The 22,107-nt window shown below is 42.5% G+C and overlaps 1 protein-coding gene across 6 annotated transcripts in view; it reads right to left on the minus strand.

Annotated features, from left to right (window-relative positions):
- Positions 1–22,107, minus strand: part of FBXO42 (F-box protein 42) — a 104,690-nt gene that overhangs the window by 78,662 nt on the left and 3,921 nt on the right. For 3 of the 6 annotated variants that reach the window (XM_048824807.2, XM_075120962.1, XM_075120960.1), the window contains exon 1: positions 20,664–20,683. The exons of 2 other annotated variants lie outside the window; for them this stretch is intronic. In XM_048824807.2, coding sequence (XP_048680764.2) covers positions 20,664–20,669 — 6 coding nt within the window. In that variant the 5' untranslated portion in view covers positions 20,670–20,683. Of the gene's footprint in view, positions 1–5,909; positions 5,974–20,663; positions 20,684–22,107 lie in introns of those variants that run through there. One more of the 6 variants, XM_075120961.1, reaches the window with a different exon arrangement.

Consider the following 22,107-nt stretch of genomic DNA (forward strand, 5'->3'; position numbering starts at 1 on the left):
GATGGATTGTAATTTCCTCAGGAAGGAGGAGAGTGATCACTTTAGATAAGCTATTACCAACAGGAGAGTAGGTTTGCGGGGGTGGGTGGGGGGGAACCTGGATTTGTGCTGGAAATGGCCCAACTTGATCATCATACACATTGTAAGGAGAGTGATCACTTTAGATAAGCTATTACCAGCAGGAGAGTGGGGTGGGGGGAGAGAAAACCTTTTGTAGTGGTATACACCCATTTTTTCATGCTGTGTGTGTATAAAAAGATCTTCTATACTTTCCACAGTATGCATCCGATGAAGTAAGCTGTAGCTCACGAAAGCTTATGCTCAAATAAATTGGTTAGTCTCTAAGGTGCCACAAGTACTCCTTTTCTTTTTGCAAAGACAGACTAACACGGCTGTTACTCTGAAACCTATTGAATTCAGAATGACTGTACTCAAGTATCAGAGGAACAGCCGTGTTAGTCTGTATTCGCAAAAAGAAAAGGAGTACTTGTGGCACCTTAGAGACTAACCAATTTATTTGAGCATGAGCTTTCGTGAGCTACAGCTCACTTCATCAGATGTATACCGTGGAAACTGCAGCAGACTTTATATACACACAGAGAATATGAAACAATACAGTGGGGTGGGAGGAGGTATTGTTTCATATTCTCTGTGTGTATATAAAGTCTGCTGCAGTTTCCACGGTATACATCTGATGAAGTGAGCTGTAGCTCACAAAAGCTCATGCTCAAATAAATTGGTTAGTCTCTAAGGTGCTACAAGTACTCCTTTTCTTTTTGTACTCAAGTAGATCAACATTTAAAAAAACACCCCCGTTGCTGAAACAAAGCATGGAAGAATTCAACCTCCAAAGAATTCTCTCCTGGGATCATTTAAGTGAAAAATGGGATAGCTGGACCATTATGGAATTAACCAATACAATCCTTGCAGGTGACCAGTGCGTGTGTCTAGTTTACATTTGTATATATGCATGTCATCTTTCAAAGGTCAGAAATTTCACACAGCACATTCTCCTACACATGCATGATGAGTGTTGCCAGGTGACCAAATAAGAGTAATTTTCACGATTAGTCCTGAAACACAGCAGCTTATTTTTACCAACAAACTGGTATAGAAACAGAATCAACAAACAAAGAAGCCATGGAACTTGCCGGGTGAATAGAAGTAGACAAGAAAAGTTCTGTGTAACTTTTAGGAACACGCACGGATTGTACATTTTAAACAGAACTGCTCTGCTTTTATTAGGCAGAGCCATGTAAAATTCTAGGAGAGCTAGTCTAAATTATATGGGCTGTCAAAATCTTTGAAATAAAGTTTAAAATATATAATCAAATTTACAGACTGCTAAAAGCTACAGTTATCATATCATCTGATGCTCTCAAATCTTCTAGCGTCTTTACTCCCTAATATAGCAAATGTTATGACAAAGAATGCCTGGAACCAGAATGATTTGACATAACTGCTGTTACTATCAGCAAACTGCATGCTACTTAGACAAGAACAGATAAAAACATACACCCGCCTCCAAAATTTAACAAATGCAAACCTAGAAATCAACAGTAATGGAGTACACAAGGGTATTCATGTTTCTCAGATATCTACCTTTGTCCTTCATGTCTATTTCTGGCTAGTAGATGTATGGTAAAACATTTTTAGTTGTTGAGAGGACCATGCTAAATGAAGGTTCACCTCTCCTTCCAGGACCCACTACAACAGTTACCCAGTGCACTATGGCTAACGGAACCCAAGTCTAAACGCAAGGGGAAGAGACTCAATAGCTAGACCAAGACTATGGAATAACCTGCCCAAGGGGATCAGGGAAAGTCCTTGCCATCTTCCCATCAAGCTGCATAATTTACCTCTTTCATAAAGCATTACCCCAAAATACAAAGATATAAAACATGCAACATTTTGTTCTAAAAAAGCAATCAATGATCCAGTGGGAGAGCAGAACAGAGAAATGCCTGTCCTGTTTGGAGGGATCCCTGTTTTCTATTATTTATATACAGTGCCTAGATACCATGAAGGGTGCTTCAGAAACAGATTAAAAGTGATGTGTGTTTACACAAACTACTCCTAGGAGAAGTGGGAAAGGCCCTGGAGCCCATATACCATTAGCTAATACCAGTCTTCATGTTTTATCACAATATTTGTCATAACAGATCAGATATCTGGTCCATTTAAAACCCTTCCATGCTAGTTTAAGTTATCCAAACTGCTGTTTTGTGACCAAGATCCCTAACACTGTTTGAAGCAAAACCCTATCAGAGAGAGTAGCAAAGTCGGAGCACTTCTGACACTCTAGTTAGGGACACTGCACCTCTGAGATGTAGTTTATCCTGCTCTCAGCTTCTTGCATTATCGTCCTAGCCAGAGGGTACAGAGCTCTTGGTGTCACATTTATAAAGTTCTACACAAATCTGCTTCTCTGTCTATTTAAGTATACCACCCACATTGCAATTAGTTCTTAAACTCTACCATACACATTTTCAGCACAGGTTCTATTCAGAGAATCTTTCTTTACATTGGGCATGGTTATAGAGTATCCATTTCAGATTACCAGGTTTCCAGCAATTAACCCAACGTATTCACAATTTTTATATGTATAATTTTAAAATTCTCCTGGCTTGCAAAAGGGGATAAAATTCATGAACCAAAAGTGACGTAATATATTTCACTATTTAGGTCTTCTCTACACTGCGAAGTTGTTGACAAAACTTTTGTCTTTCATGGGGACTTAAGAAAGCCGCCCGCCCTCCCCCAAAGACAAACCTTTTGGTGACGCAAGTGGCAGTGTGAAAGCAGCTTTGTCAGCAGGAGCGCTCTCCTGCCCACAAAGCTAACACCGCTCGTGGGGCTGGAAGTATTTTTTTGGCTAAAGTGCAGAGAAAGTACTGAAAAAGAGCGTTTACACACGCTGACTTTTAGCGACAAGGCTGTGTCAACACAGCCTTGTCACTAAAACTGCGTGGTGTAGACAAGCCCTTAGTCCACTTTCAGTATGTATGTCACTTTATCCTTCTCTCTCCCTTTCAGCTGTTATAAGAAACACATCTGATGCCCAATCTGACTTCCTGTGCACCCACAACCAGCTACTCTAGTCCTCTGTATAACAATGATGCTCTCCCCCACTCCATCTCATGTCTGCCTACAACATCTATCACGCTGCAGTGAGGCACTCCATTTCCCCTATACAGGTGTTCTGGTGCCCTCTCTATATAGGCTAAAAACTCAGGAAGTATAATCCTAGCAAATCTTTCCAAACAGGGAGCAAGCGCAGTCAGCAAGTTCAGTCTTTGGCACGGGCCAGAAAAATAGCTGCAAATAGCAGCGTGGAGAAACTAAAAGCAAGTTGTCCAGACACTTTAGAGCATGCAGCACTGCAGGGTTAGCCTGAGTGATCAGCATCTGGGTTAGCCTAGTTCAAGTGTCAGCAGCTCCACTTGTTCCGTTCTCATTTCCTGCCCCCTTTTCCCCCAAATGAACCAGTTAATCTGTTCTAATACTAAAATCTTCACAATTTAGTTTACACTTGACTACATAAAGAGCGTCCTCATACCATGTATGAAGAAAGTGTATATAAAGATGAACTGTATGATATTGACTAGCACAGGAGAAAGTGCTTCTAACTAGTCTGGCTACTAAGCACCAAGTTCCAGTGAATGCATCCCTTGAACATTTATATTTAACATTAATTGTCATCTGTGTAATCTTGAAATTCTCTATGGAAAAAATCACAGGAAGTGGACTAAAAGGAAGTTGAAACTGGTGGGGCGCTGGTATTACAGGATTCAACATGGAAACAATGAAAGTCCTATTTACTCTCCAAGCAGAAATCAAAGAAACGAACCTAACAACCCCAGCCAGGGTTAGAGCCTGCTGTGTAAAATCATGTCACATCAGAAATAGTTGGATTCATTCCACTTTGCTAGTTTATGGTTTTCTAAACATTTTAGTTTCACAAATAATATTCCTCCAAGCCTTTCCACTGTTATTTTTCTCACACACATGCACACACACACACACCCAAATTAGTAATACACTCCTTCAACTCCACAAACACAAAAATCTGCGGACAAATAATTCTACACAACTTGATTTGTTACTATCAGAAAAATCTGTGTACACGAGCAGTGTTTTACACTGGGCAGGGAGTGGCTACCATAAGACTGTTGTAGGATTACAGTCCATTCCACCTACCGTGGGGTGGGACGGGGGACGGAGAAACGCTTTTGCTATGATCCACTCCAGAAGATTTATTACAGAGAAACAAAACTGAAAATAAGAACCTGTTATTCAGGGAAAAAGGATTCTAGAAAACAACACCAGCGTCCCAGGCCAGTGACTCTGCCACTAAATTGCTTGATGACTTTGTCCAAGTCAGATCACCTATCTGTGCATCAGCGTCCCCATCTCTAACATGCAACAGTGATGCCTACCTTCATAAAGCACTTGGCATTTGCAGATGAGAGTACTATCTAGGTAAGGAAGTATTTATTTCTACTTCTGAGTTAAGAAAGAACAGATCATCTTCCCCTTATGAATTATTCCATATGATTCTTGTTTTATTTTGAACTTAAGTTTTCCAACAGTTCAAAGCAGGGCTTCCTGGATAATAGAGGACTTGCTCCCAGACATCACTGATCAGCAAATCTAGCACTTTGAGTGTCCACTATTTACATTATAAAGTAGGCTTCAGTTTAGGTAAGCTGTAAATATTAATTTGTGCAGCATTAATACTCAAGATCAAGAGCTCATCTATACTGAAGTCAAATGATGGCACCACATCAAAAATATACAGTCAAGTCTTCATTTACCCCCAACATGTAGACAGACTGGAGCCCAGTTTTACTCTAACAACTTATTATCACATAATAGGACTGCTCTGAAGCATCCTTTAATTTTTCACCGGATGTATATTCTCCTATTTCATTTTCTGAGAGAAGTGTTTTTATTCCAAAGCAGCATGAACATTTCAAAACATTTACCAACTAGCTCCAAAACCCCACCAAAAAGAAAATCCAAACACTTAAAATAATAGATAAATAAATGAACAAATTCATGTAATAAAATTCAAGTCAGGCTAGTGATGATAAAATGTATTTGATTGTCCCCAAAAGCTGTGTCACTGCAACTGTCAATATATTTTATAACTGCTTTTGGCATTTTATAGGGTTTCATTTTTTCCTGCCCTCCCTTCCCAGATACATTTGAAATAGAACTTGCTTGTTTTAGGAATCTGCTGAAGTGACCATTCACTGCTGTGTAACAAAAACAGTGGGGAAGCTAGATGTAAGCAAAAAAAATTACTGTTTTGATCTTAGACTTGTCTTGAAATCTGATAAGAACCACCACAGATTGTTAAATTGCTTATATATAAATATTAAAACATTCCTGTCACAGTTGCCTGGTATCCCTAGCTAATCTCTCTGGCGAGCACCCACCTCCAGGTCTTCGGCCTCAAGCCTTTACCTCGCTAGGGTGGCATCCTGCAATTCTTCCACTCAGACTGGGTCCTGGGCTACAGCACCCATTTACTAACTCTGCTGCCTTAGCAGGCCCAGTTGGGTTTGGTACCTGCAGCAGACTTCCCTTCAGGAGCTGCGACCAGTGGGTGAATATACAGTGACTCAGTCCAGCAGTGTTTTCTAAGCAGATCTTGCCCGCACCTCCCCGCACTCTCACATCCCCTGGGCAGCAGGCTGAGGGAGAGGGATCTGGGCAGCAGCAGCATGGAGGAACTGCCCAGGGCTGGTGCAAGGATGTTTTGCGCCCTAGGCAAAACTTCCACCTTGCACGCCCCCCCCCTCCCGCAGCAGCTCCCCCCCCCGCAGCAGCTCCCCGCCACCCTGAGGCACCCCCCCCCTCGGCCCCAGGAAGTCATGCAGTAACTCCCCACCCCAGCTCACCTCTGCTCCACCTCCTCTCCGAGCACGCGGCAGGCAGCACCAATCAGCCGTTTGGCATGCAAGCCTGGGAGGGAGAAAAGCAGAGCGGGGCGGCACGCTCAGAGGAGGCGGCGAAGCAGAGGTGAGCTGGGGCTGGGAGTGGTTCCCCTGTGCACCACCTCCCCGCCCCCCCCCCCCCCCCCGTTACTTGCTGCAGGCGGCCCTCCCCGCGACCCTCTGCCCCAGCTCACCTCCACTCCACCACCTCCCTGGAGCGCACTTTTGGCTGCCCCCAACCACTTGGCACCCTAGGCGACCGCCTAGTTCGCCTAGTGGTTGCACTGGCCCTGGAAGTGCCTCCAAGCCACACACCGGCTGCTGACTGTCCACTCCCTGGCCCTTGCTGCTTCCTTCACACTGCTGCTGCCAGCTGGAGCACACTCCCCAAGCAATGGGAACTGAGAGCAGGAGACGGGTAGCTGTAGCAATGCAGAGGAAATGGCCAGAGCCAGCAAGCAGACAGTCAGCAGTCTTGTAGCAATCACAACCCATCCATGGGGAGAGAGGAGCCAGCTGGGGCTGCAGGAGAGGGTAGGGCTGAGAGAGCAAAAGTTATGGGGCTGGGAAGAGCGAAGCAGGGAGCTGGGGTGGGGGAGCGGATGGGTACCCAAAAAGGACAAAATGGAGTAGGTGGGTCACCTTAGCAAAAAGTTTGGGAACCACTACAGTACAGCTTCTTTAAAACAATGTATCTACAGGAATGCAGCATTCAGAGAGAGGGTTAAGACAAAAGGCCTACATGTCTTACCTAAAGCTTAGCATTTCCCTCAAAGCGAAGGCAGGCCTAATGTATCCCCAGGTAAGTCTACACTAGAAAATTAAATCAACTTAATTATGCTGACATACAGCCATCACAGTCATTGAATCATTTTTTTTCATGTCCACACTATGCTCCGTCTGTGGGCAGTGCACGTCCTCACCAGGAGCACCTCCATCATGTAACTGACAGCGTGGGGCAGTGCGGGGCTCTGGGCTGTGAGCCCTGGGTGGCTCAATCTACACTGACACAGTGGATTTATTAGGTTGGTGTAGTGAGTGACTCATATCAGTGGGCGCAAAATTGTAGCATAGACACTTATAGAGTTAAGTTGACGTAAGCTCCCCCACCTCAACCTAACTCTGTAGTGTAGGCCAGGCTTTAGGCCTGGTCTACATTTAAAATTTAGGTCAGCATAGCTGTAGCACTCAGGGGTGTAAAACAAATCCACACCGCAGAGCGACCCGTAGCTATGCCAACCTACTCACTAGCATAGACAAAGCTAGAGCCATGGAAGAATGTTTCCGTCAACCTAGCCGCAACCACTCAGAGAGATGGTGTTCCTACAGCAGTGGTCACCAACCCATCGATCCTAGAGGATCTCCCAGTCGATCACAGTCTCCGGCAGCGCAGTGTGGCTGTGGCTAAGGCAGACTCCCTGCCTACCCTGGCCCCACACTCCTCCCGCGGCCAGTGCAGCCCTGTCGCCCCAGGGGTCTCCCTCTGCACACTGCTCCTGCCTGCGAGCACTGCTCCTGCCTGCGAGCACTGCTCCTGCCTGCGAGCACTGCTCCTGCCTGCGAGCACTGCTCCTGCCTGCGAGCACTGCTCCTGCCTGCGAGCACTGCTCCTGCCTGCGAGCACTGCTCCTGCCTGCGAGCACTGCTCCTGCCTGCGAGCACTGCTCCTGCCTGCGAGCACTGCTCCTGCCTGCGAGCACTGCTCCTGCCTGCGAGCACTGCTCCTGCCTGCGAGCACTGCTCCTGCCTGCGAGCACTGCTCCTGCCTGCGAGCACTGCTCCTGCCTGCGAGCACTGCTCCTGCCTGCGAGCACTGCTCCTGCCTGCGAGCACTGCTCCTGCCTGCGAGCACTGCTCCTGCCTGCGAGCACTGCTCCTGCCTGCGAGCACTGCTCCTGCCTGCGAGCACTGCTCCTGCCTGCGAGCACTGCTCCTGCCTGCGAGCACTGCTCCTGCCTGCGAGCACTGCTCCTGCCTGCGAGCACTGCTCCTGCCTGCGAGCACTGCTCCTGCCTGCGAGCACTGCTCCTGCCTGCGAGCACTGCTCCTGCCTGCGAGCACTGCTCACTGCAGCTCCCATTGGGCAGGAGAGCTGTAGCGGGCAGTGCTCGCAGAGAGGGGTAGCGCGCAGAGCCATGTGCCCCTTCCCCCCCCCCGGGGCTGCAGGGGCGCTATGGCCCCTTCTGGGAGTGGTGTGGGGCCGGGGTATGCAGGGAGCCTGCCTCAGCCTCGCTGCGCCCACCGGGAGCCGCTGGAGATAAGTGCTGCCCAGCAGGAGGCCGCATCCTAACCCCTATCCCTGAAGCCCCTCCTGAAACCAGCACCCCACACCCCCTTCTGCACCCCAAGCCCCACCCTGAACCTCCTCCCAGAGTCAGCACCCCAAACCCCCTCCTGCACCCCAAACCCCAAGCCTGACCCCCCCCTTCCAGAGCCACTCTGTACCCCCTCCTGCACCCCAACACACTGCACCCCAACCCACCCTAAGCCCCCTCCCAGAGCTAGCACCACTTACCCCCTCCTACACCCCAACCCCTTGCCCCAGCCCTGACCCCCTCCCAGAGCCTGCACTCCCTCCCGAACCCCAACACTCTGCCCCAGCCCAGAGCCCCCTTCTGCTCCCAAACTCCCTGCCCCAGGCTCAGCCCAGAGCCTCTTCCCACACTGCAGACCCCTTGGCCGCAGCCCAAACCCCTGCCCCAGCCTGATGAAAGTGAGTGAGGGTGGGGGAGAGGAGTGAGTGGGGCAGGGCTTTGGGGAAGGGAGTGGGGGTAGATCCTGGGTTGCCCTTCGATTCAAAAAGTGATCTTGGGCATAAAAAGGTTGGAGACCACCGTCCTACAGTGAAGGGGAAAATGTCCATCACTTCAGACTGCATCGACACCATGGGGCTGTGGCTCCATAGCTGTACTGCTGCCGTCCCAGTAGTGTAGACATGGCCTTAGTCAGCATTTACTGAGACACTCCAGTAGTTTAGACAATTGTTAACCTACCTTAAAAACACTTATCCAACAGGAGGGGTTCTTCAGATTCTAAGTCTTGGGGGTTGATTTTGTTATTTTTTTTCCCCTTAAAGAAATCACCTCTAACAGAAAAGAAAATTCTCAAGTGACATTTTTTGTTGGATTTGCAGATTGTTTCATGCTCTCGCTAACAGCTAATGCTATCTGCCCACAGCTGCACTACCAAGGATACTGGTGGAAACAAGAACCACGGGAGTCATTTCAGTTCCAGTAAGAGGCAAGAGTGGAAAATGAACGTTTGCCAAATGGAAAAAAACGCAATGGGTAGGTAAATAAAAATGGCTGGCTTCTATGCACTTAGCCATGTCCTTCCAAAGATCACCGTGTCAGAGGGGGAACGTTCAAGCTGTGGTATTGGGGCAATGCATGTGATGACGACCAGTCACCGGACAGGTCACATATTCAGAGCTTCTGACCTGCGCTACAAGTACTGTTTTTTCTTTGAACCAGCCCCCTGGAAGATCACACCATCGTCTCATACAAAATAGGAAACAAAGTGTGGCAGCACGGAACTGAAGAAAAATGCTAAGGCATAAAACAAAGCAAGATAATCAAGCCTCGCCAAGCCTATCCCAGTGCCACTAGCACCACCAATACCCCAAAAACCAAAGGAGGTATCCAAGCTTCACTTGTTTTTCTTAGTGCTAAAACAGGCAAATCCTATTTCCTCAGTAAAAATTATGGTAGAAAAGCTATTTACAAAAACAGATTGTACAGACTGTCAAGTCCATGCAGTCAGGTGAAGAGCACTGAACGTACATGACAGAACTCAAGGAATAAGTTAGCAATTCTAAGAGACTACTTGTTTTAAGCACTAAGTGACAGGTGGAGAATAGCAGGGAGAGAACAGATATTTAAGAGTGTCAGGGATCTTGGGGTGGATGGAGAGGTAGGGAAGAGATCCTGTAATGTGTGTGTAAATATTTAAATCAATTCTTGAATTGCTGGCGCTCAATGATAAAGGAAAACCACTTCCCTTGGGGAGATTCTAGAATTCTTTTGCAAAATCCAGTTAATTCGCAAGGGAAGAGTAGCGCTACAATTGTGATTAAAGTAAATGTCAGTAACAGGTTAAGAAACACCTGACATAACTTGTGCTGGAAACAAAATCCTACTCTTTTCCTGACCTTAGTCCAGCAGCAGAGTAGGAAAAAGGAAGAGGGATTTGGTCATTACACTGCTGTACCTAGCAAATCGGATGAATTATCTTTGCAGAAAAATGTTTCTATAAAGCACTGGAACATCCAGACTAAAAAAATGTGCATCTGGGCAATGAGCTTTGGGGACCAGAATGATGTGCAACATCCCTTGTCTGCAGAGACATAAAATGGCTGCATAGGATTGAGTCAGACTGAGGCACTGGAAGATGTTTTCAGTAAGCTTTTTCTCAACACCACTAGCTCTGAGAGGACAGTAAGGAGTCCTTGGAAGTGAGGTTTGAAGGTGAGCTTTTCCCCCTAACTGCTTTTCAAAAGGATACCCAAAGAAAGAAATCTAAAACCTTGAGAATGAAATAAACATTTGCATAGATTCCTGCTGTTTCACATGTGTAAAACTCAAATGTATGCAATAGCAATGATTTTCCATAAGTAGTTCTTTCCTGTTGAACATGTTAAAACCCGTACAGTATTACTATACATAAAGGACACCAGATACAAGCCTGTAAAAACCTATTTCAATTACACAGAGTCCAGTACTATGTGTTATAAATGAAAGAATCATAGGACTGGAAGGGACCTCGAGAGGTCATCTAGTCCAGTCCCCTGCACCCACGGCAGGACTGAATATTATCAATTCTAGGCCATCCTTGACAGGTGTTTGTCTGACCTGCTATTAAAAATCTCCAATCATGGAGATTCCACAACCTTCCTAGGCAATTTATTCCCGTGCTTAACCACCCTGAGAGTTAGGAAGTTTTTCCTAATGTCCAACCTAAACCACCCTTACTGCAATTAAACCCATTGCTTCTTGTCCTGTCCTCAGAGGTTAACAAGAACAATTTTTCCTCATGCCTTTTTGTAAAAATCTTTTATGTACTTAAAACTGTTATATTCCCCACTCAGTCTTCTCTTCTCCAGACTAAACAAACCCAATTTTTTTCAATCTTCCGTCATAGGTCATGTTTTCTAGACCTTTAATCATTTTTGCTGCTCTTCTCCAGACTTTTTCCAGTTTGTCCACATCTTTCCTGAAATGTGGCATCCAGAAGTGGATACAATACTCCAGTTGAGGCCTAATCAGCGCGGACTACAGTGGAAGAATCGCTTCTCGCGTCTTGCAGATCCCTTTCTGCAGTACTCCTTCCTAGGCCGTCATTTCCCATTGTGTATTTATGCAACTGATTGTTCCATCCTACGTGGAGTACTTCACATGTGTCCTTATTGAATTTCATCCTATTTACTTCAGACCAATTCTCCAGTTTGTCCAGATCATTTTGAATTTTAATCCTATCCTCCAAAGCACTTGCAACCCCTCCCTGCTTGGTATCATCCACAAACTTAATACGTGTACACTCTATGCCATTATCTAAATCAGCGGTTCTCATGCTGTGGGTCGAGCCAAAGTGGGTCGAGACCCCATTGTAATGGGGTTGCCAGGGCTGGCATAAGACTTGCTGGGGCCTGGGTCCAAAGCCTAAACCCAAGACTGACACCTGGGGACGAAGTTGAAGCCTGAGCCTCACTGCCCTGGGCTGAAACTGAAGACCGAGGGCTTTACACTGGGCAACGAGGCTCAGGTTACAGGCCCCGCTCCCAGAGCTGAAGCCAGTGGGCTATGGCTTTGGCCGCCTGCCCAGGGCAACAGAGATCGGATGGGCTGAGGCTTTGGTTCCTCCTCCTGGGGTCCTGTAGTAATTTTTGTTGTCAGAAGGGGGTCTTGGGGCAATGAAGTTTGAGAACCGCTGATCTAAATCATTGATGATATTGAGCATAACCCAACCATACATATTAAAACTTATTCCATCACCAAATTCTGGTGACAAACTGAAAACACAGACACCAGAATCTTTAAAGAAAAAGTTGGTAAAATATTACTGCAAGAACTCAGGCAAAAAGCTAAAAACAAAAACATTTACATCCACAGCTGACATTCAGTCCTAGTCTCTCTCCACATATTTTTGAACATACAGCCTGCTGCATAAAACTAATTTACACCTTTAATACCTAGGTACACTATAAAATATCCTTCACAAATAAACGTGATGGCTTTTTCTGTTTTGTTTCATAGCCTTATTACTAGCTGAAGTTGCCTGCATGCTAGTTTTATTCTTTAAACCTATTTAAAGCCAAGTGGAAAAAACTCTCCTAGAAGAGCTGCCATAATAGACAACAACAGCACTAAAGGAGCTGTTCTGTGTCATGTAATTAGGTATTGCTAAAGTTCACAATGCATATCGTTAGCCCAACAAGCTTTGGATCAATCACACTCTGCACTAAATACATTTGCCTGCAGGTCAAATAGTTACAAAGATGGATCAATAATCTGTGTGCTGGGCAGATTCCCACTGGGTGGCCCACCTAACTACAGGACTATAATCCTGACTGAGATCAAGAGTGTATTCCACACTTCCAGCTATCAACTCTGATTAAAAAACTCAAAGATATTCTATCCAGACTGACTGAGCCAAATATAAATTAAGCTTGGAATTGGCACAAACTGTGTAATCTGGATTAATTAAAAAAAAGGACATTCAAGTAATTTAGACACAAATTTGACCCTATTTTGAAACGGTTCTAATCTAGTGGACTAATTCTCTGGAGTCTTGTGGGCACATGCTGCAGATTAACTCCATATGTGAACAATTTATTCTGGAATAAGTGCTCCTGTTTAACTTAAACACCTTGAAAGTTAATCAGGAACAACTCCATGTGCAGACAAGACTTAAGTATCTCAATTTGTTTTTTAAATGTGTTGCTCTTGATGAGACCGAGAAGACACTTTTCAGAGTAGCAGCCATGTTAGTCTGTATCCGCAAAAAGAAAAGGAGGACTTGTGGCACCTAGAGACTAACCAATTTAATTGAGCATAAGCTTTCGTGAGCTACTGCATGCAATGTACTGGCTACTCCACTGCACGCATCCGATGAAGTGAGCTGTAGCTCACAAAAGCTTATGCTGAAATAAATTGGTTAGTCTCTATGGTGCCACAAGTACTCCTTTTCTTTTTGAGAAGAACACTGTTATTCTAGTGGAAAGTACACAGGAAACGTTTTTGCTCCTGTGCTCCCTCTGCTGGCTCTGAATCAGCTGTTAACTACTTTTAGAGCTGTGCTTTCCTAGGGGGAAAAGAACGTTGGTTGATTTCAGCTCCATCCGAAGTAAAAAGGGAAGTGCATGCTTGTCAAATGAAAAAAGGGGGAAGGACACAAATTAACAAAGATGGCTTTCAGGCTTCAGAATGTATTGGAAGATTTAAGAAGATAGACTTTTTTCCAATCCTAATGTAAGTTGAGGACAAAGTACAATGCTTTTATCTTGACGGTGGTACAGAGTCTGTACAGAACAAATTTTGGAATGTCAGCAAGAATTTGGGTGTCTTTCCAAAAGTGCCTAAAATGAATCATTACCAAGAACCCAGTTTGCATTTGATAAAGGCTACAAGACATGTCACAGTTAGATATTTTAAATAAATACAGCCCAACTCCTTTCTCAGGATATTGGATTGCAGAGCATGTGAAGTTGTACTAGTAAATTAAAATTAAATCCACTGTTTAGAGGACAACTCTCAAGGTTACTATGCAGGACTGTTCCTCTTTGTGGTGTCTGAAATTATTTTTTAACCTACAAAGACCACTAAACCTAATCAACTTGTTTATAGGTTTAGGTGCATAAAATCAAGCCTACAGTTATGTCATTAGGGAGACATGCTATACTTCTAGAACCAGTAGAGCTGTGTGTGTAGTACTAATACGAGTCATAAAACAGAGGCCATGTTCGCAGATTTTTATTAGACTAAATGATTCAATGTAGTCTTAAAATACAATATCCCTATATTTGACCAATTAATATACTTTTTGCAGGGATAATTACATTGAAAATTTGTTTTTGCTGAAGAAAAACAAGAACTGTGGAGTTGATTTAAAGCAACCAAGGTATATTCAAGGCTGCTTTTTCCAGCTACGCTGCAGTAGACATCACTTGTAGCATATTAATCTTATTTTTTTACTATAATAAAGGATTATTTTCCTGTACTACTTCTACCACTTGATCAATATGAACCATTGGTTTCAGAGTAGCAGCCGTGTTAGTCTGTATTCGCAAAAAGAAAAGGAGTACTAGTGGCACCTTAGAGACTAACCAATTTATTTGAGCATAAGCTTTCATAAGCTACAGCTCACTTCATCCGATTAAGTGAGCTGTAGCTCACAAAAGCTTATGCTCAAATAAATATGAACCATTGTTTCCAATACAAACTATGAAACAGGTACTCACATGACTGAGACCTAGGTTTGAGAGACTCCTCTGTCCTACCCCTTGTAGCCATTACATTACTCTTCAGTGACCCTCCCAGCCCCAGATGCACAAAGCCAAATTGTGCATCAGAGAGAGCATCGACTAAGTGACAATGATCAGCAGCAAGGGATGGGAGATGAAGGTGAAAATTCTCCACAATAAGCAAAGACATTCATTTTCAAAGTTTACTTTTTGGAATTCAGGTTTAACAATCAGGTGAACTAACACATTTGGGGATTTTATGCAAAAGGTGCTAGTTTCTTCAAGGAGCTAATCAAACACACACATGCTAATTGAGAGATATCATGCAGGAGTAACAATACCTGAGCCATACTGTTAATTTAGGATCTTCCCTAATTTTTTAAACATGTGCAAATGCTGTCTGATCCTCAAATGGCCATCTGAAGACTATTTATATTTAAGCTAGCCAACAACTAACACATAGCACAGGTAAAATGGCAACTGACCACATGGGAATTTTTATTTATTTTGAGAAATGTTTTTGGATTTAATCCTAATTTTGAAAACTACATTAGTGTATAAATCAGATTTTTTTTTTAAAAAGGACTGACTATAAATTTAATCCCTAACAAACTCACCAGCAAACACAGGAAATAAGTAGACCTGGAAAATGGAGGGCAAACACAATTTCTTCTTTTTTAAACTGCCAAAAGAATATTTATGAGTGGTGTAAAAATGAGCCTGTGTAGTCCAAATGGACAGGTGGTAAATCTGAGTGACTGTGTACTTGAATAGATCAAAGCGAAAAACCAGACTAACAATGAGCGTCAGATGGCATTAACCAAACAGAATTGATCGTGCACATGGGACAGATGAAAGGGAACCAAGAAAACAAGAGTCACAGGAATTGCCAATAATGGGGTCAAGTTAACCAAGCACTGCAATAATCATGAAGCATATAATGGGGCAGGACAAAAAGATTATTGAAGGTAAGATTTGAGAGCCACATGCAAGGACAAAATGTGGGCAGAAGCAAAAGAGAAGAGTGGTCTGAGAAAATATACAACTGGTATAATATGTCCGGTCACAGCAGTAACACAAGAATTTCCAAGTTGAAAAAGACTAGTTATTTGCATGACAGCATTAATTCAGCAGCAGGACATCCATGTTTAAATTAATGACAATGAAAGAAAGGGGTTAATGCTGCAAAACACCAAGTGAAAAGAGTGCAAGAAGACTGCATTGTCACATAAGGTCAGCGAGATAACCATGTGTCAATTACACTTGTTCTGACAGTAAAGCAGCACCCCAACCCGAGTGACAATTCCATACAGTTTGCAGCATTCTTGGATTGGAAAGATCCTGCTAGATTGCACCTGCTTCATGAAATTTCAGCAGGCCACAAGGAAACAAAACAAACACAAAAGGAAAACACTGACCATCTGGGTACTGCACCCCTAACACCAAAAACAGCTTTTATAGTTGGGAACATTAAGTCAGGAAGCATACACAAGAAAAAGTTACAGGGATACTTTAAAAAAAAAATAACTGTTTCCTTTTGTATACTGGAGATTTGCCCCCAGTTGAAGGCCAGTGCCTCAAAACCTTAATTTCAGAAGATAAATACCGGCCTAATGCTGAGTTCCAGGAGCAGCTGAGACAGCCTGAGTTGCACAAAGTAACCTTATGGACACTGTCATTCAATGAAAAATGAAATGAGAGAGAAATTAAGACAAACTGTCATCTGACTTTGTATATTAAATGGAGTACGGAGGCAGATATAGCTTTGTCTAGAAGGATGATGGAGGTTTGAGGGAAGAAAAGTAATTAGTAATTAATATTTGTACACTTTGTTTAATGCTTAAAGTCAAGCAATCAACTGCAGCTTCCAGTACGTGTACTGGTATGACTGAGACTTCAATAAAGTTCAGATTTCTGACAAGTATCCACCAGATTTATGCTTAGCCAGTTCAAATTCTCAATAAAAGTAGTTTTCAGCACAAACTCCAGGTCAAAGTTAGGATTACTGGCAGAGCAGTATATGCTGCTTCACTCTACACCCAAATCTTAAATGTCTAGTTCTACTAGTCTCTGAATAAGCATGCATACACTTAATGAAGTATGTTTGCAGAGAAGCAAATTCTGTATTTACAACAGAGCAAAATTATACTGCATCCTAATTTTAAGAACCATGATGCTCCATTCCCCACCATGTCATGTTGCTTAAGAAATTCACATAACAAGGAGCCTTGAGATATTTAATTTGAAGGTAGGAAGAGTGCCTGGAATGCCATGTAATTTACGATCAAAAAGCAACAGATGCTGCAAAAGCAAAGGACAGGTTCAGCATTCAGGATTTAATCAGTCTCTAAAACTGTCCAAATGCACTGCTTTGAAGAATTGGCTATTGCAATGATCTTTCTGCTTAGCAGCTATGGCATGAGAATCTAGGTAATGCTAGTTTGTCATGGACATTACCATCTTAGCACCTGCACCAGAGAGTCTCCTCCGTATCAGATTCATATCCACTCAGATTAACGGCGTATTCTAGACTATATATCCCATGAAGAACTGTGACCCACTAACCAAGCCTGTCCTAAAAAGATGCTTCATGGCATCCACTTGGTTAATCATAACCACACAGATCCCATGAATCACATTCTATGAACTAGGGCAGTGGTTTTCAACCATGAGTACCTGCACGCCTGGGGGTTCGCAGAGGTCTTCCCAGGGGACATCAACTCATTTAGAGATTTGCCTAGTTTTACAACAGACTACATAAAAAGCACTAGAGAAGTCAGTACAAACTAAAACTTCATATGACTTGCTTACATTGTTCAATGTAAGTACAATATTTATATTCCAATTGATCTATAATTATATGGTAAAAATGAGACAGTTAGCCATTTTTCAGTAATAGTGTGCTGTGACACTTATGTCTGATTTTGTAAGCAAGTGGCTTTTAAGTGAGGTGAAACTTGGGGGTACGCAAGACAAATCAGACTCCTGAAAGGGGTACAGTGGGTCTGGAAAGGATGAGAGCCACATTCAGCTTTCATGCTACAAAGGAAAGGACAACAAAAATCAGTTAGTACAATGTTAACCACCTACTAACTTTTGATTTCATATTGACCAGGATAAAGGAGGAGGGAAACATCACCTATACACAAGGCTTTTTTTTTCTTCTTTAAAGCACTACTTTTTGGCTGACAAAACTAATGCAACAAACCACTAGCATGTATAATTTTCAGTTTCTAATTAGAAAAAAATTTACATGACGCCAAAAGTGTGTTATTAAAAAAAACACACTTCAAAGACAGCACTTCATATGTATAAACCTGCTGTTCAATTACAAAAAAAGTTAACCTAAATTCGTTCACAAATAATATTTTTATTATGAATTCCAACAGCATTCAGACAGTGGGTGCTCCACTGCCTAACTCTGTACATTTCACTGCGGTAATTAACTCTATTTTATAGATAAGGAACCTGAGGAAGCAGAGTCTCACAGCAAGTTGCTGACAGAGTTGGGATTAGAATTTGAGATTTCTGGCTCCCTAACCCGCGCTTAATAAACTAGGACACTGCCTCTCTAGATATTAAAATGAATACTCGACTATTTGTGAGAGAGCTCGTTTGATATTTTTGACAGTTAACTGAGAACAGTTAGGACTAAACTAAAAACACAATAAGCAAAAACTGAAAGCTTGTTGGATACCAATATGAGAAAGGTAAGTACAGAACTCTGCAGAAAACACAAATGTTTACCTTCACATTGAGCAAAGGGATTTAACACGTAAATTCAAATGTGTCAGCATTTGTCACTGGCATTCTCACTCATGATATGACCAGGGAGAGCAAAGAAGCAATAAATACTTTGATCACTGATCTATACATAAAAAAATTACATATATTTAGTATACTGCAATTCAGAATGGAAGATATTTTGCATCTCTTCACTGGGTTCTATATGCACTAGGCAAGTACATTATTACAGGGACAATGGATGCATGTAATTATGACTGCACCATGTGTCCCTACAACAGTCAAACTACAATTTGACCAATATTGGACTGATTTGTAAGGCAACATTTCTACCTACATATCAAAATCCTGCCAAGCTACCACTAACTCTGTAGCTGGCAGTCTGGAATCCCTTATGCTAATCATCAATAAGCTCTGCACTACCAATAGAAGTTGGAAGAGCTAAAACTTCCAGTGCTAGAGGTTTAAGACTATTAAAAATGATGTTTCTTACATGATTAGCAATAGTATTTCTACACATGCATGCAGGAGGAAAAGCAGCTCTGTAAACAGGATTCAGAAGGAACACTGGTCTCATTTGGAGTGTTGATATATTTCAGGCAAGTCAGAAGTGATTCATTTGGATTCTTAAGGAGGTAATGCAGATGGGGACGAGAAGGATAAGTACCTCCCCCGTTACCCAGCCAAACATTATACAAAGATGAAGAGTACAACAAATTGGCTCTAAGGGTGGCGAGTTATTGGGGATACAATGGCTATTCTGCATTATGAGGTGGTAATTTTTTCTGGATTCCCCTGGTGATCAGCCACATGCATGGACAGATCTGACATTAAGGTTTATACTAAATCTTTACACACGTAAGAGAAAAGAGGACAGGACAGTGAGAAAACTACGAGCAGCCCAGTGACTAAGAAAGATCAAGAGATGACTGGCCCATGAATAGAAAAACACAATGCAAATCTACAAAAATGTGAAATTAAAGTTAAGTACAAACATCCAGCTTCAGTACAATACTAGAGACAATTCACAGATTACATTTCTAGTTGGATTGTTGAGAAAGACAGGGGGCTGAGCTATCTTTTATTGGATCCACATCTGATGGTGGGAGAAAAACTTTTGAGCAACACAGAGCTATTCTTCAGGTCATTAGCTCATTAGTAATTTAAGGATTCTGAATTTTATAATAGCTCGTTTTCTCTCATTAGATTTGTCAGAAGAGGAAAGATGTAAAACACAAGTTGGACAAGTATATATTTGCTTTGCTCTCTCCTGTCTTTCAACTATTTTCAGAATTGGTTTTTGTTTAGATTTTTATAACATTTTAGCAAAATGTCCTATAAAGGCAACACACCAAGAAACTTTTTTTTAAGGATACTACAAATAAATTACACAGGCCACTGGCAAATTCAATAATTAACTTTTGATCTTCTATTGCATTTATTTAGCACCTTTCATCCAAAGATCTTACAAGAGTTCACAAAGTATCCCCATTTTACAGAGTGGTCAACTGAAGCAAACCAGGGTGCACTGAGAACTAGAAACTAGATCTCTTGACTCCTAGCTCCCCATTGTCAGAAAGGCAGAGTGATCAGGTGGCTACAATCAAAATGAACTATATATGTGGGCTCATTTCATCAACTACTGGGACAAAACATGACGACATCTAATAGCACACAACAGCACATGATCTAAAAAGTTTGTAGTCCAAGAGTCAAAGATGTTCTCTGAAACAGTGACAGGAGACAGCATGCACACCTGCTACACAATTTATAGGTCTCGGAGTTACACTTTCTGGTACGCCTGGAACAGGCTAATGCTTGGCCCAGAATCATCATACTCAAGTGGGCTTCTGACATTAGAAATTCATAATGGTTTGTTACTCTTGTCAACTGCTGGAAATGACCCACCCTGATCATCACTACGAAAGGTTCCCCTCTACCCCCTGCTGGTAATAGCTCACCTTATCTGATCACTCTTGTTACAGTGTGTATGGTAACACCCCTTGTTTCATGTTCTCTGTGTGTATAAAATCTCCCCACTGTATTTTCCACAGCACTCATCCGATGAAGTGAGCTGTAGCTCATGAAAGCTTATGCTCAAATAAATTTGTTAGTCTCTAAGGTGCCACAAGTACTCCTTTTCTTTTTGCGGATACAGACTAACACATCTGCTACTCTGAAACTTACAATCACCTAGCTACCCCAGAGTGAAGGAGACCTAGGAGTGGGAAAGGAGTACAGTACAAATTCAGCAAGACAGGAAAAGTTAACTTCCCACTTATCCCTTGAACTGCTACCTTTAATCTAAATAATTTTAGCTCATATACTTGATTCCATAGAATAGAATATGTAAAAAGGGTAAAAAAAGCCACTGACACTTGTCTGTAAATGTATTTACTCAAATGTAACAGACACCTTCCTTTTCTAACAAAAGAAATTTAACTCACAAAGCAACCAAGAAACACTTAAGGACTAGTGATTTTCCATCCACTTGTGTCTAAAAAAAAAAATCTTACCACCATAATGCACACAAGCAAAAGCCTCGTTAGAACTGGAATCAGATCATGCATAACATCAGTCAGAGCAGTAAACCAATGGCCTTCTGAAAAATATAGATTTGTAAAGAATTCAGTCTTTCAGAAGGGTTCATCTCCCAAATACAAACAGCCCCCTTCTTTGTGATTGGGAGTTCACAGAGAAGTACAAGGAGATTCACAACAATTTATAAAAACGAATGAAGCCTCTATTATTATCGTTCCCCCTATACACTAGAAGTATGTCCGAATTTGTTATGATTTAAACAGAAGCAGTCTGGGGACTTTGGACACATTATAACACCTCTTTCATGGTTCCCAGTCTCAATTCCAGTGTGACAAAAGTTTATAAATGGACAGTACCAGGTTCCCCGTCAAACAAATGCCACAAGAAAATATCACTGTTTAAGCACTTACAAAATTTGGCACCTGAATCCAGTACATGGATGGATTTACTGCTTTTTCAGGTTCAGACATATTTAGTAAAGAGAGTCTACCTTTCAGAGAGAAACTTTATGCTTATCCAGTGGCTTTCATCCTGAAGGATCCTAAATCAGTTTGAATACTACATATATTCACTCACTTACTAATGAAATGCACCCACCTCTAGGACAGTATATCCCCTCTGTGCCAGCAAAATTAATATTTCATCAACCCACAGAAGGCATTTTAATTAGGCAGAATGTACACCTACCAAATTTGAATTCTGCCAAGACATCAGGGTTTATATCCTTACCACTGTGAAAAATGACACTCTTCCAGTACATAATCAGCATAGTACTTCCATACACTGGTTCAGTACTGACTCAGGGAGTAACAACTTCCTGAGTCCAACACCATTTCCTGGATAGCCCAGAGTTCTGCAATTAACACTACTGATCTTATTAGCTCTGACGAAATCATGGCCAGAGAGGGTACAGTTACAGACATAGCGCAATGATGTTCATGTAACAAGCAAGCAAAAACTAAATTCAGGTAACACTAAGAACCTACCTAAAACCAATGAATGCCCGGTCCAGTATGGAACTCGGGAACTTCACAGGACAAAATAAACCAGACAAACATTTTAAAATGCATTCAAGTCAAAGGAAGCAATACAGACTATTGGAGTGTAAATGATGCTTCAATTCACATTAGATGGGAGGTAAATTCCCATTTTTATTTGTTTGTATTTCCAGGCATTTGGGTGGTGTCCATCTCTAGGCTAAAGGAGCACACATGTATCAATGGTTTCTAGAAAACTAGGGAAGAGGACAAACCACAAAACAATCTAATGGGAATGAACTAAAGCTCTAGGACATTCATGGCACTTGAGATTGTAAACTCCCATGGGTAACAACAATATTTTCTGCATCTTGCACAATACCAGGCCTAGTATTGCCACTTTAATAATGATACAGATGTCTCACTGGGCTATATGCAAGCA

This window comes from Caretta caretta, chromosome 18, assembly GCF_965140235.1.
Source record: "Caretta caretta isolate rCarCar2 chromosome 18, rCarCar1.hap1, whole genome shotgun sequence".
Taxonomy (NCBI): domain Eukaryota; kingdom Metazoa; phylum Chordata; order Testudines; family Cheloniidae; genus Caretta; species Caretta caretta.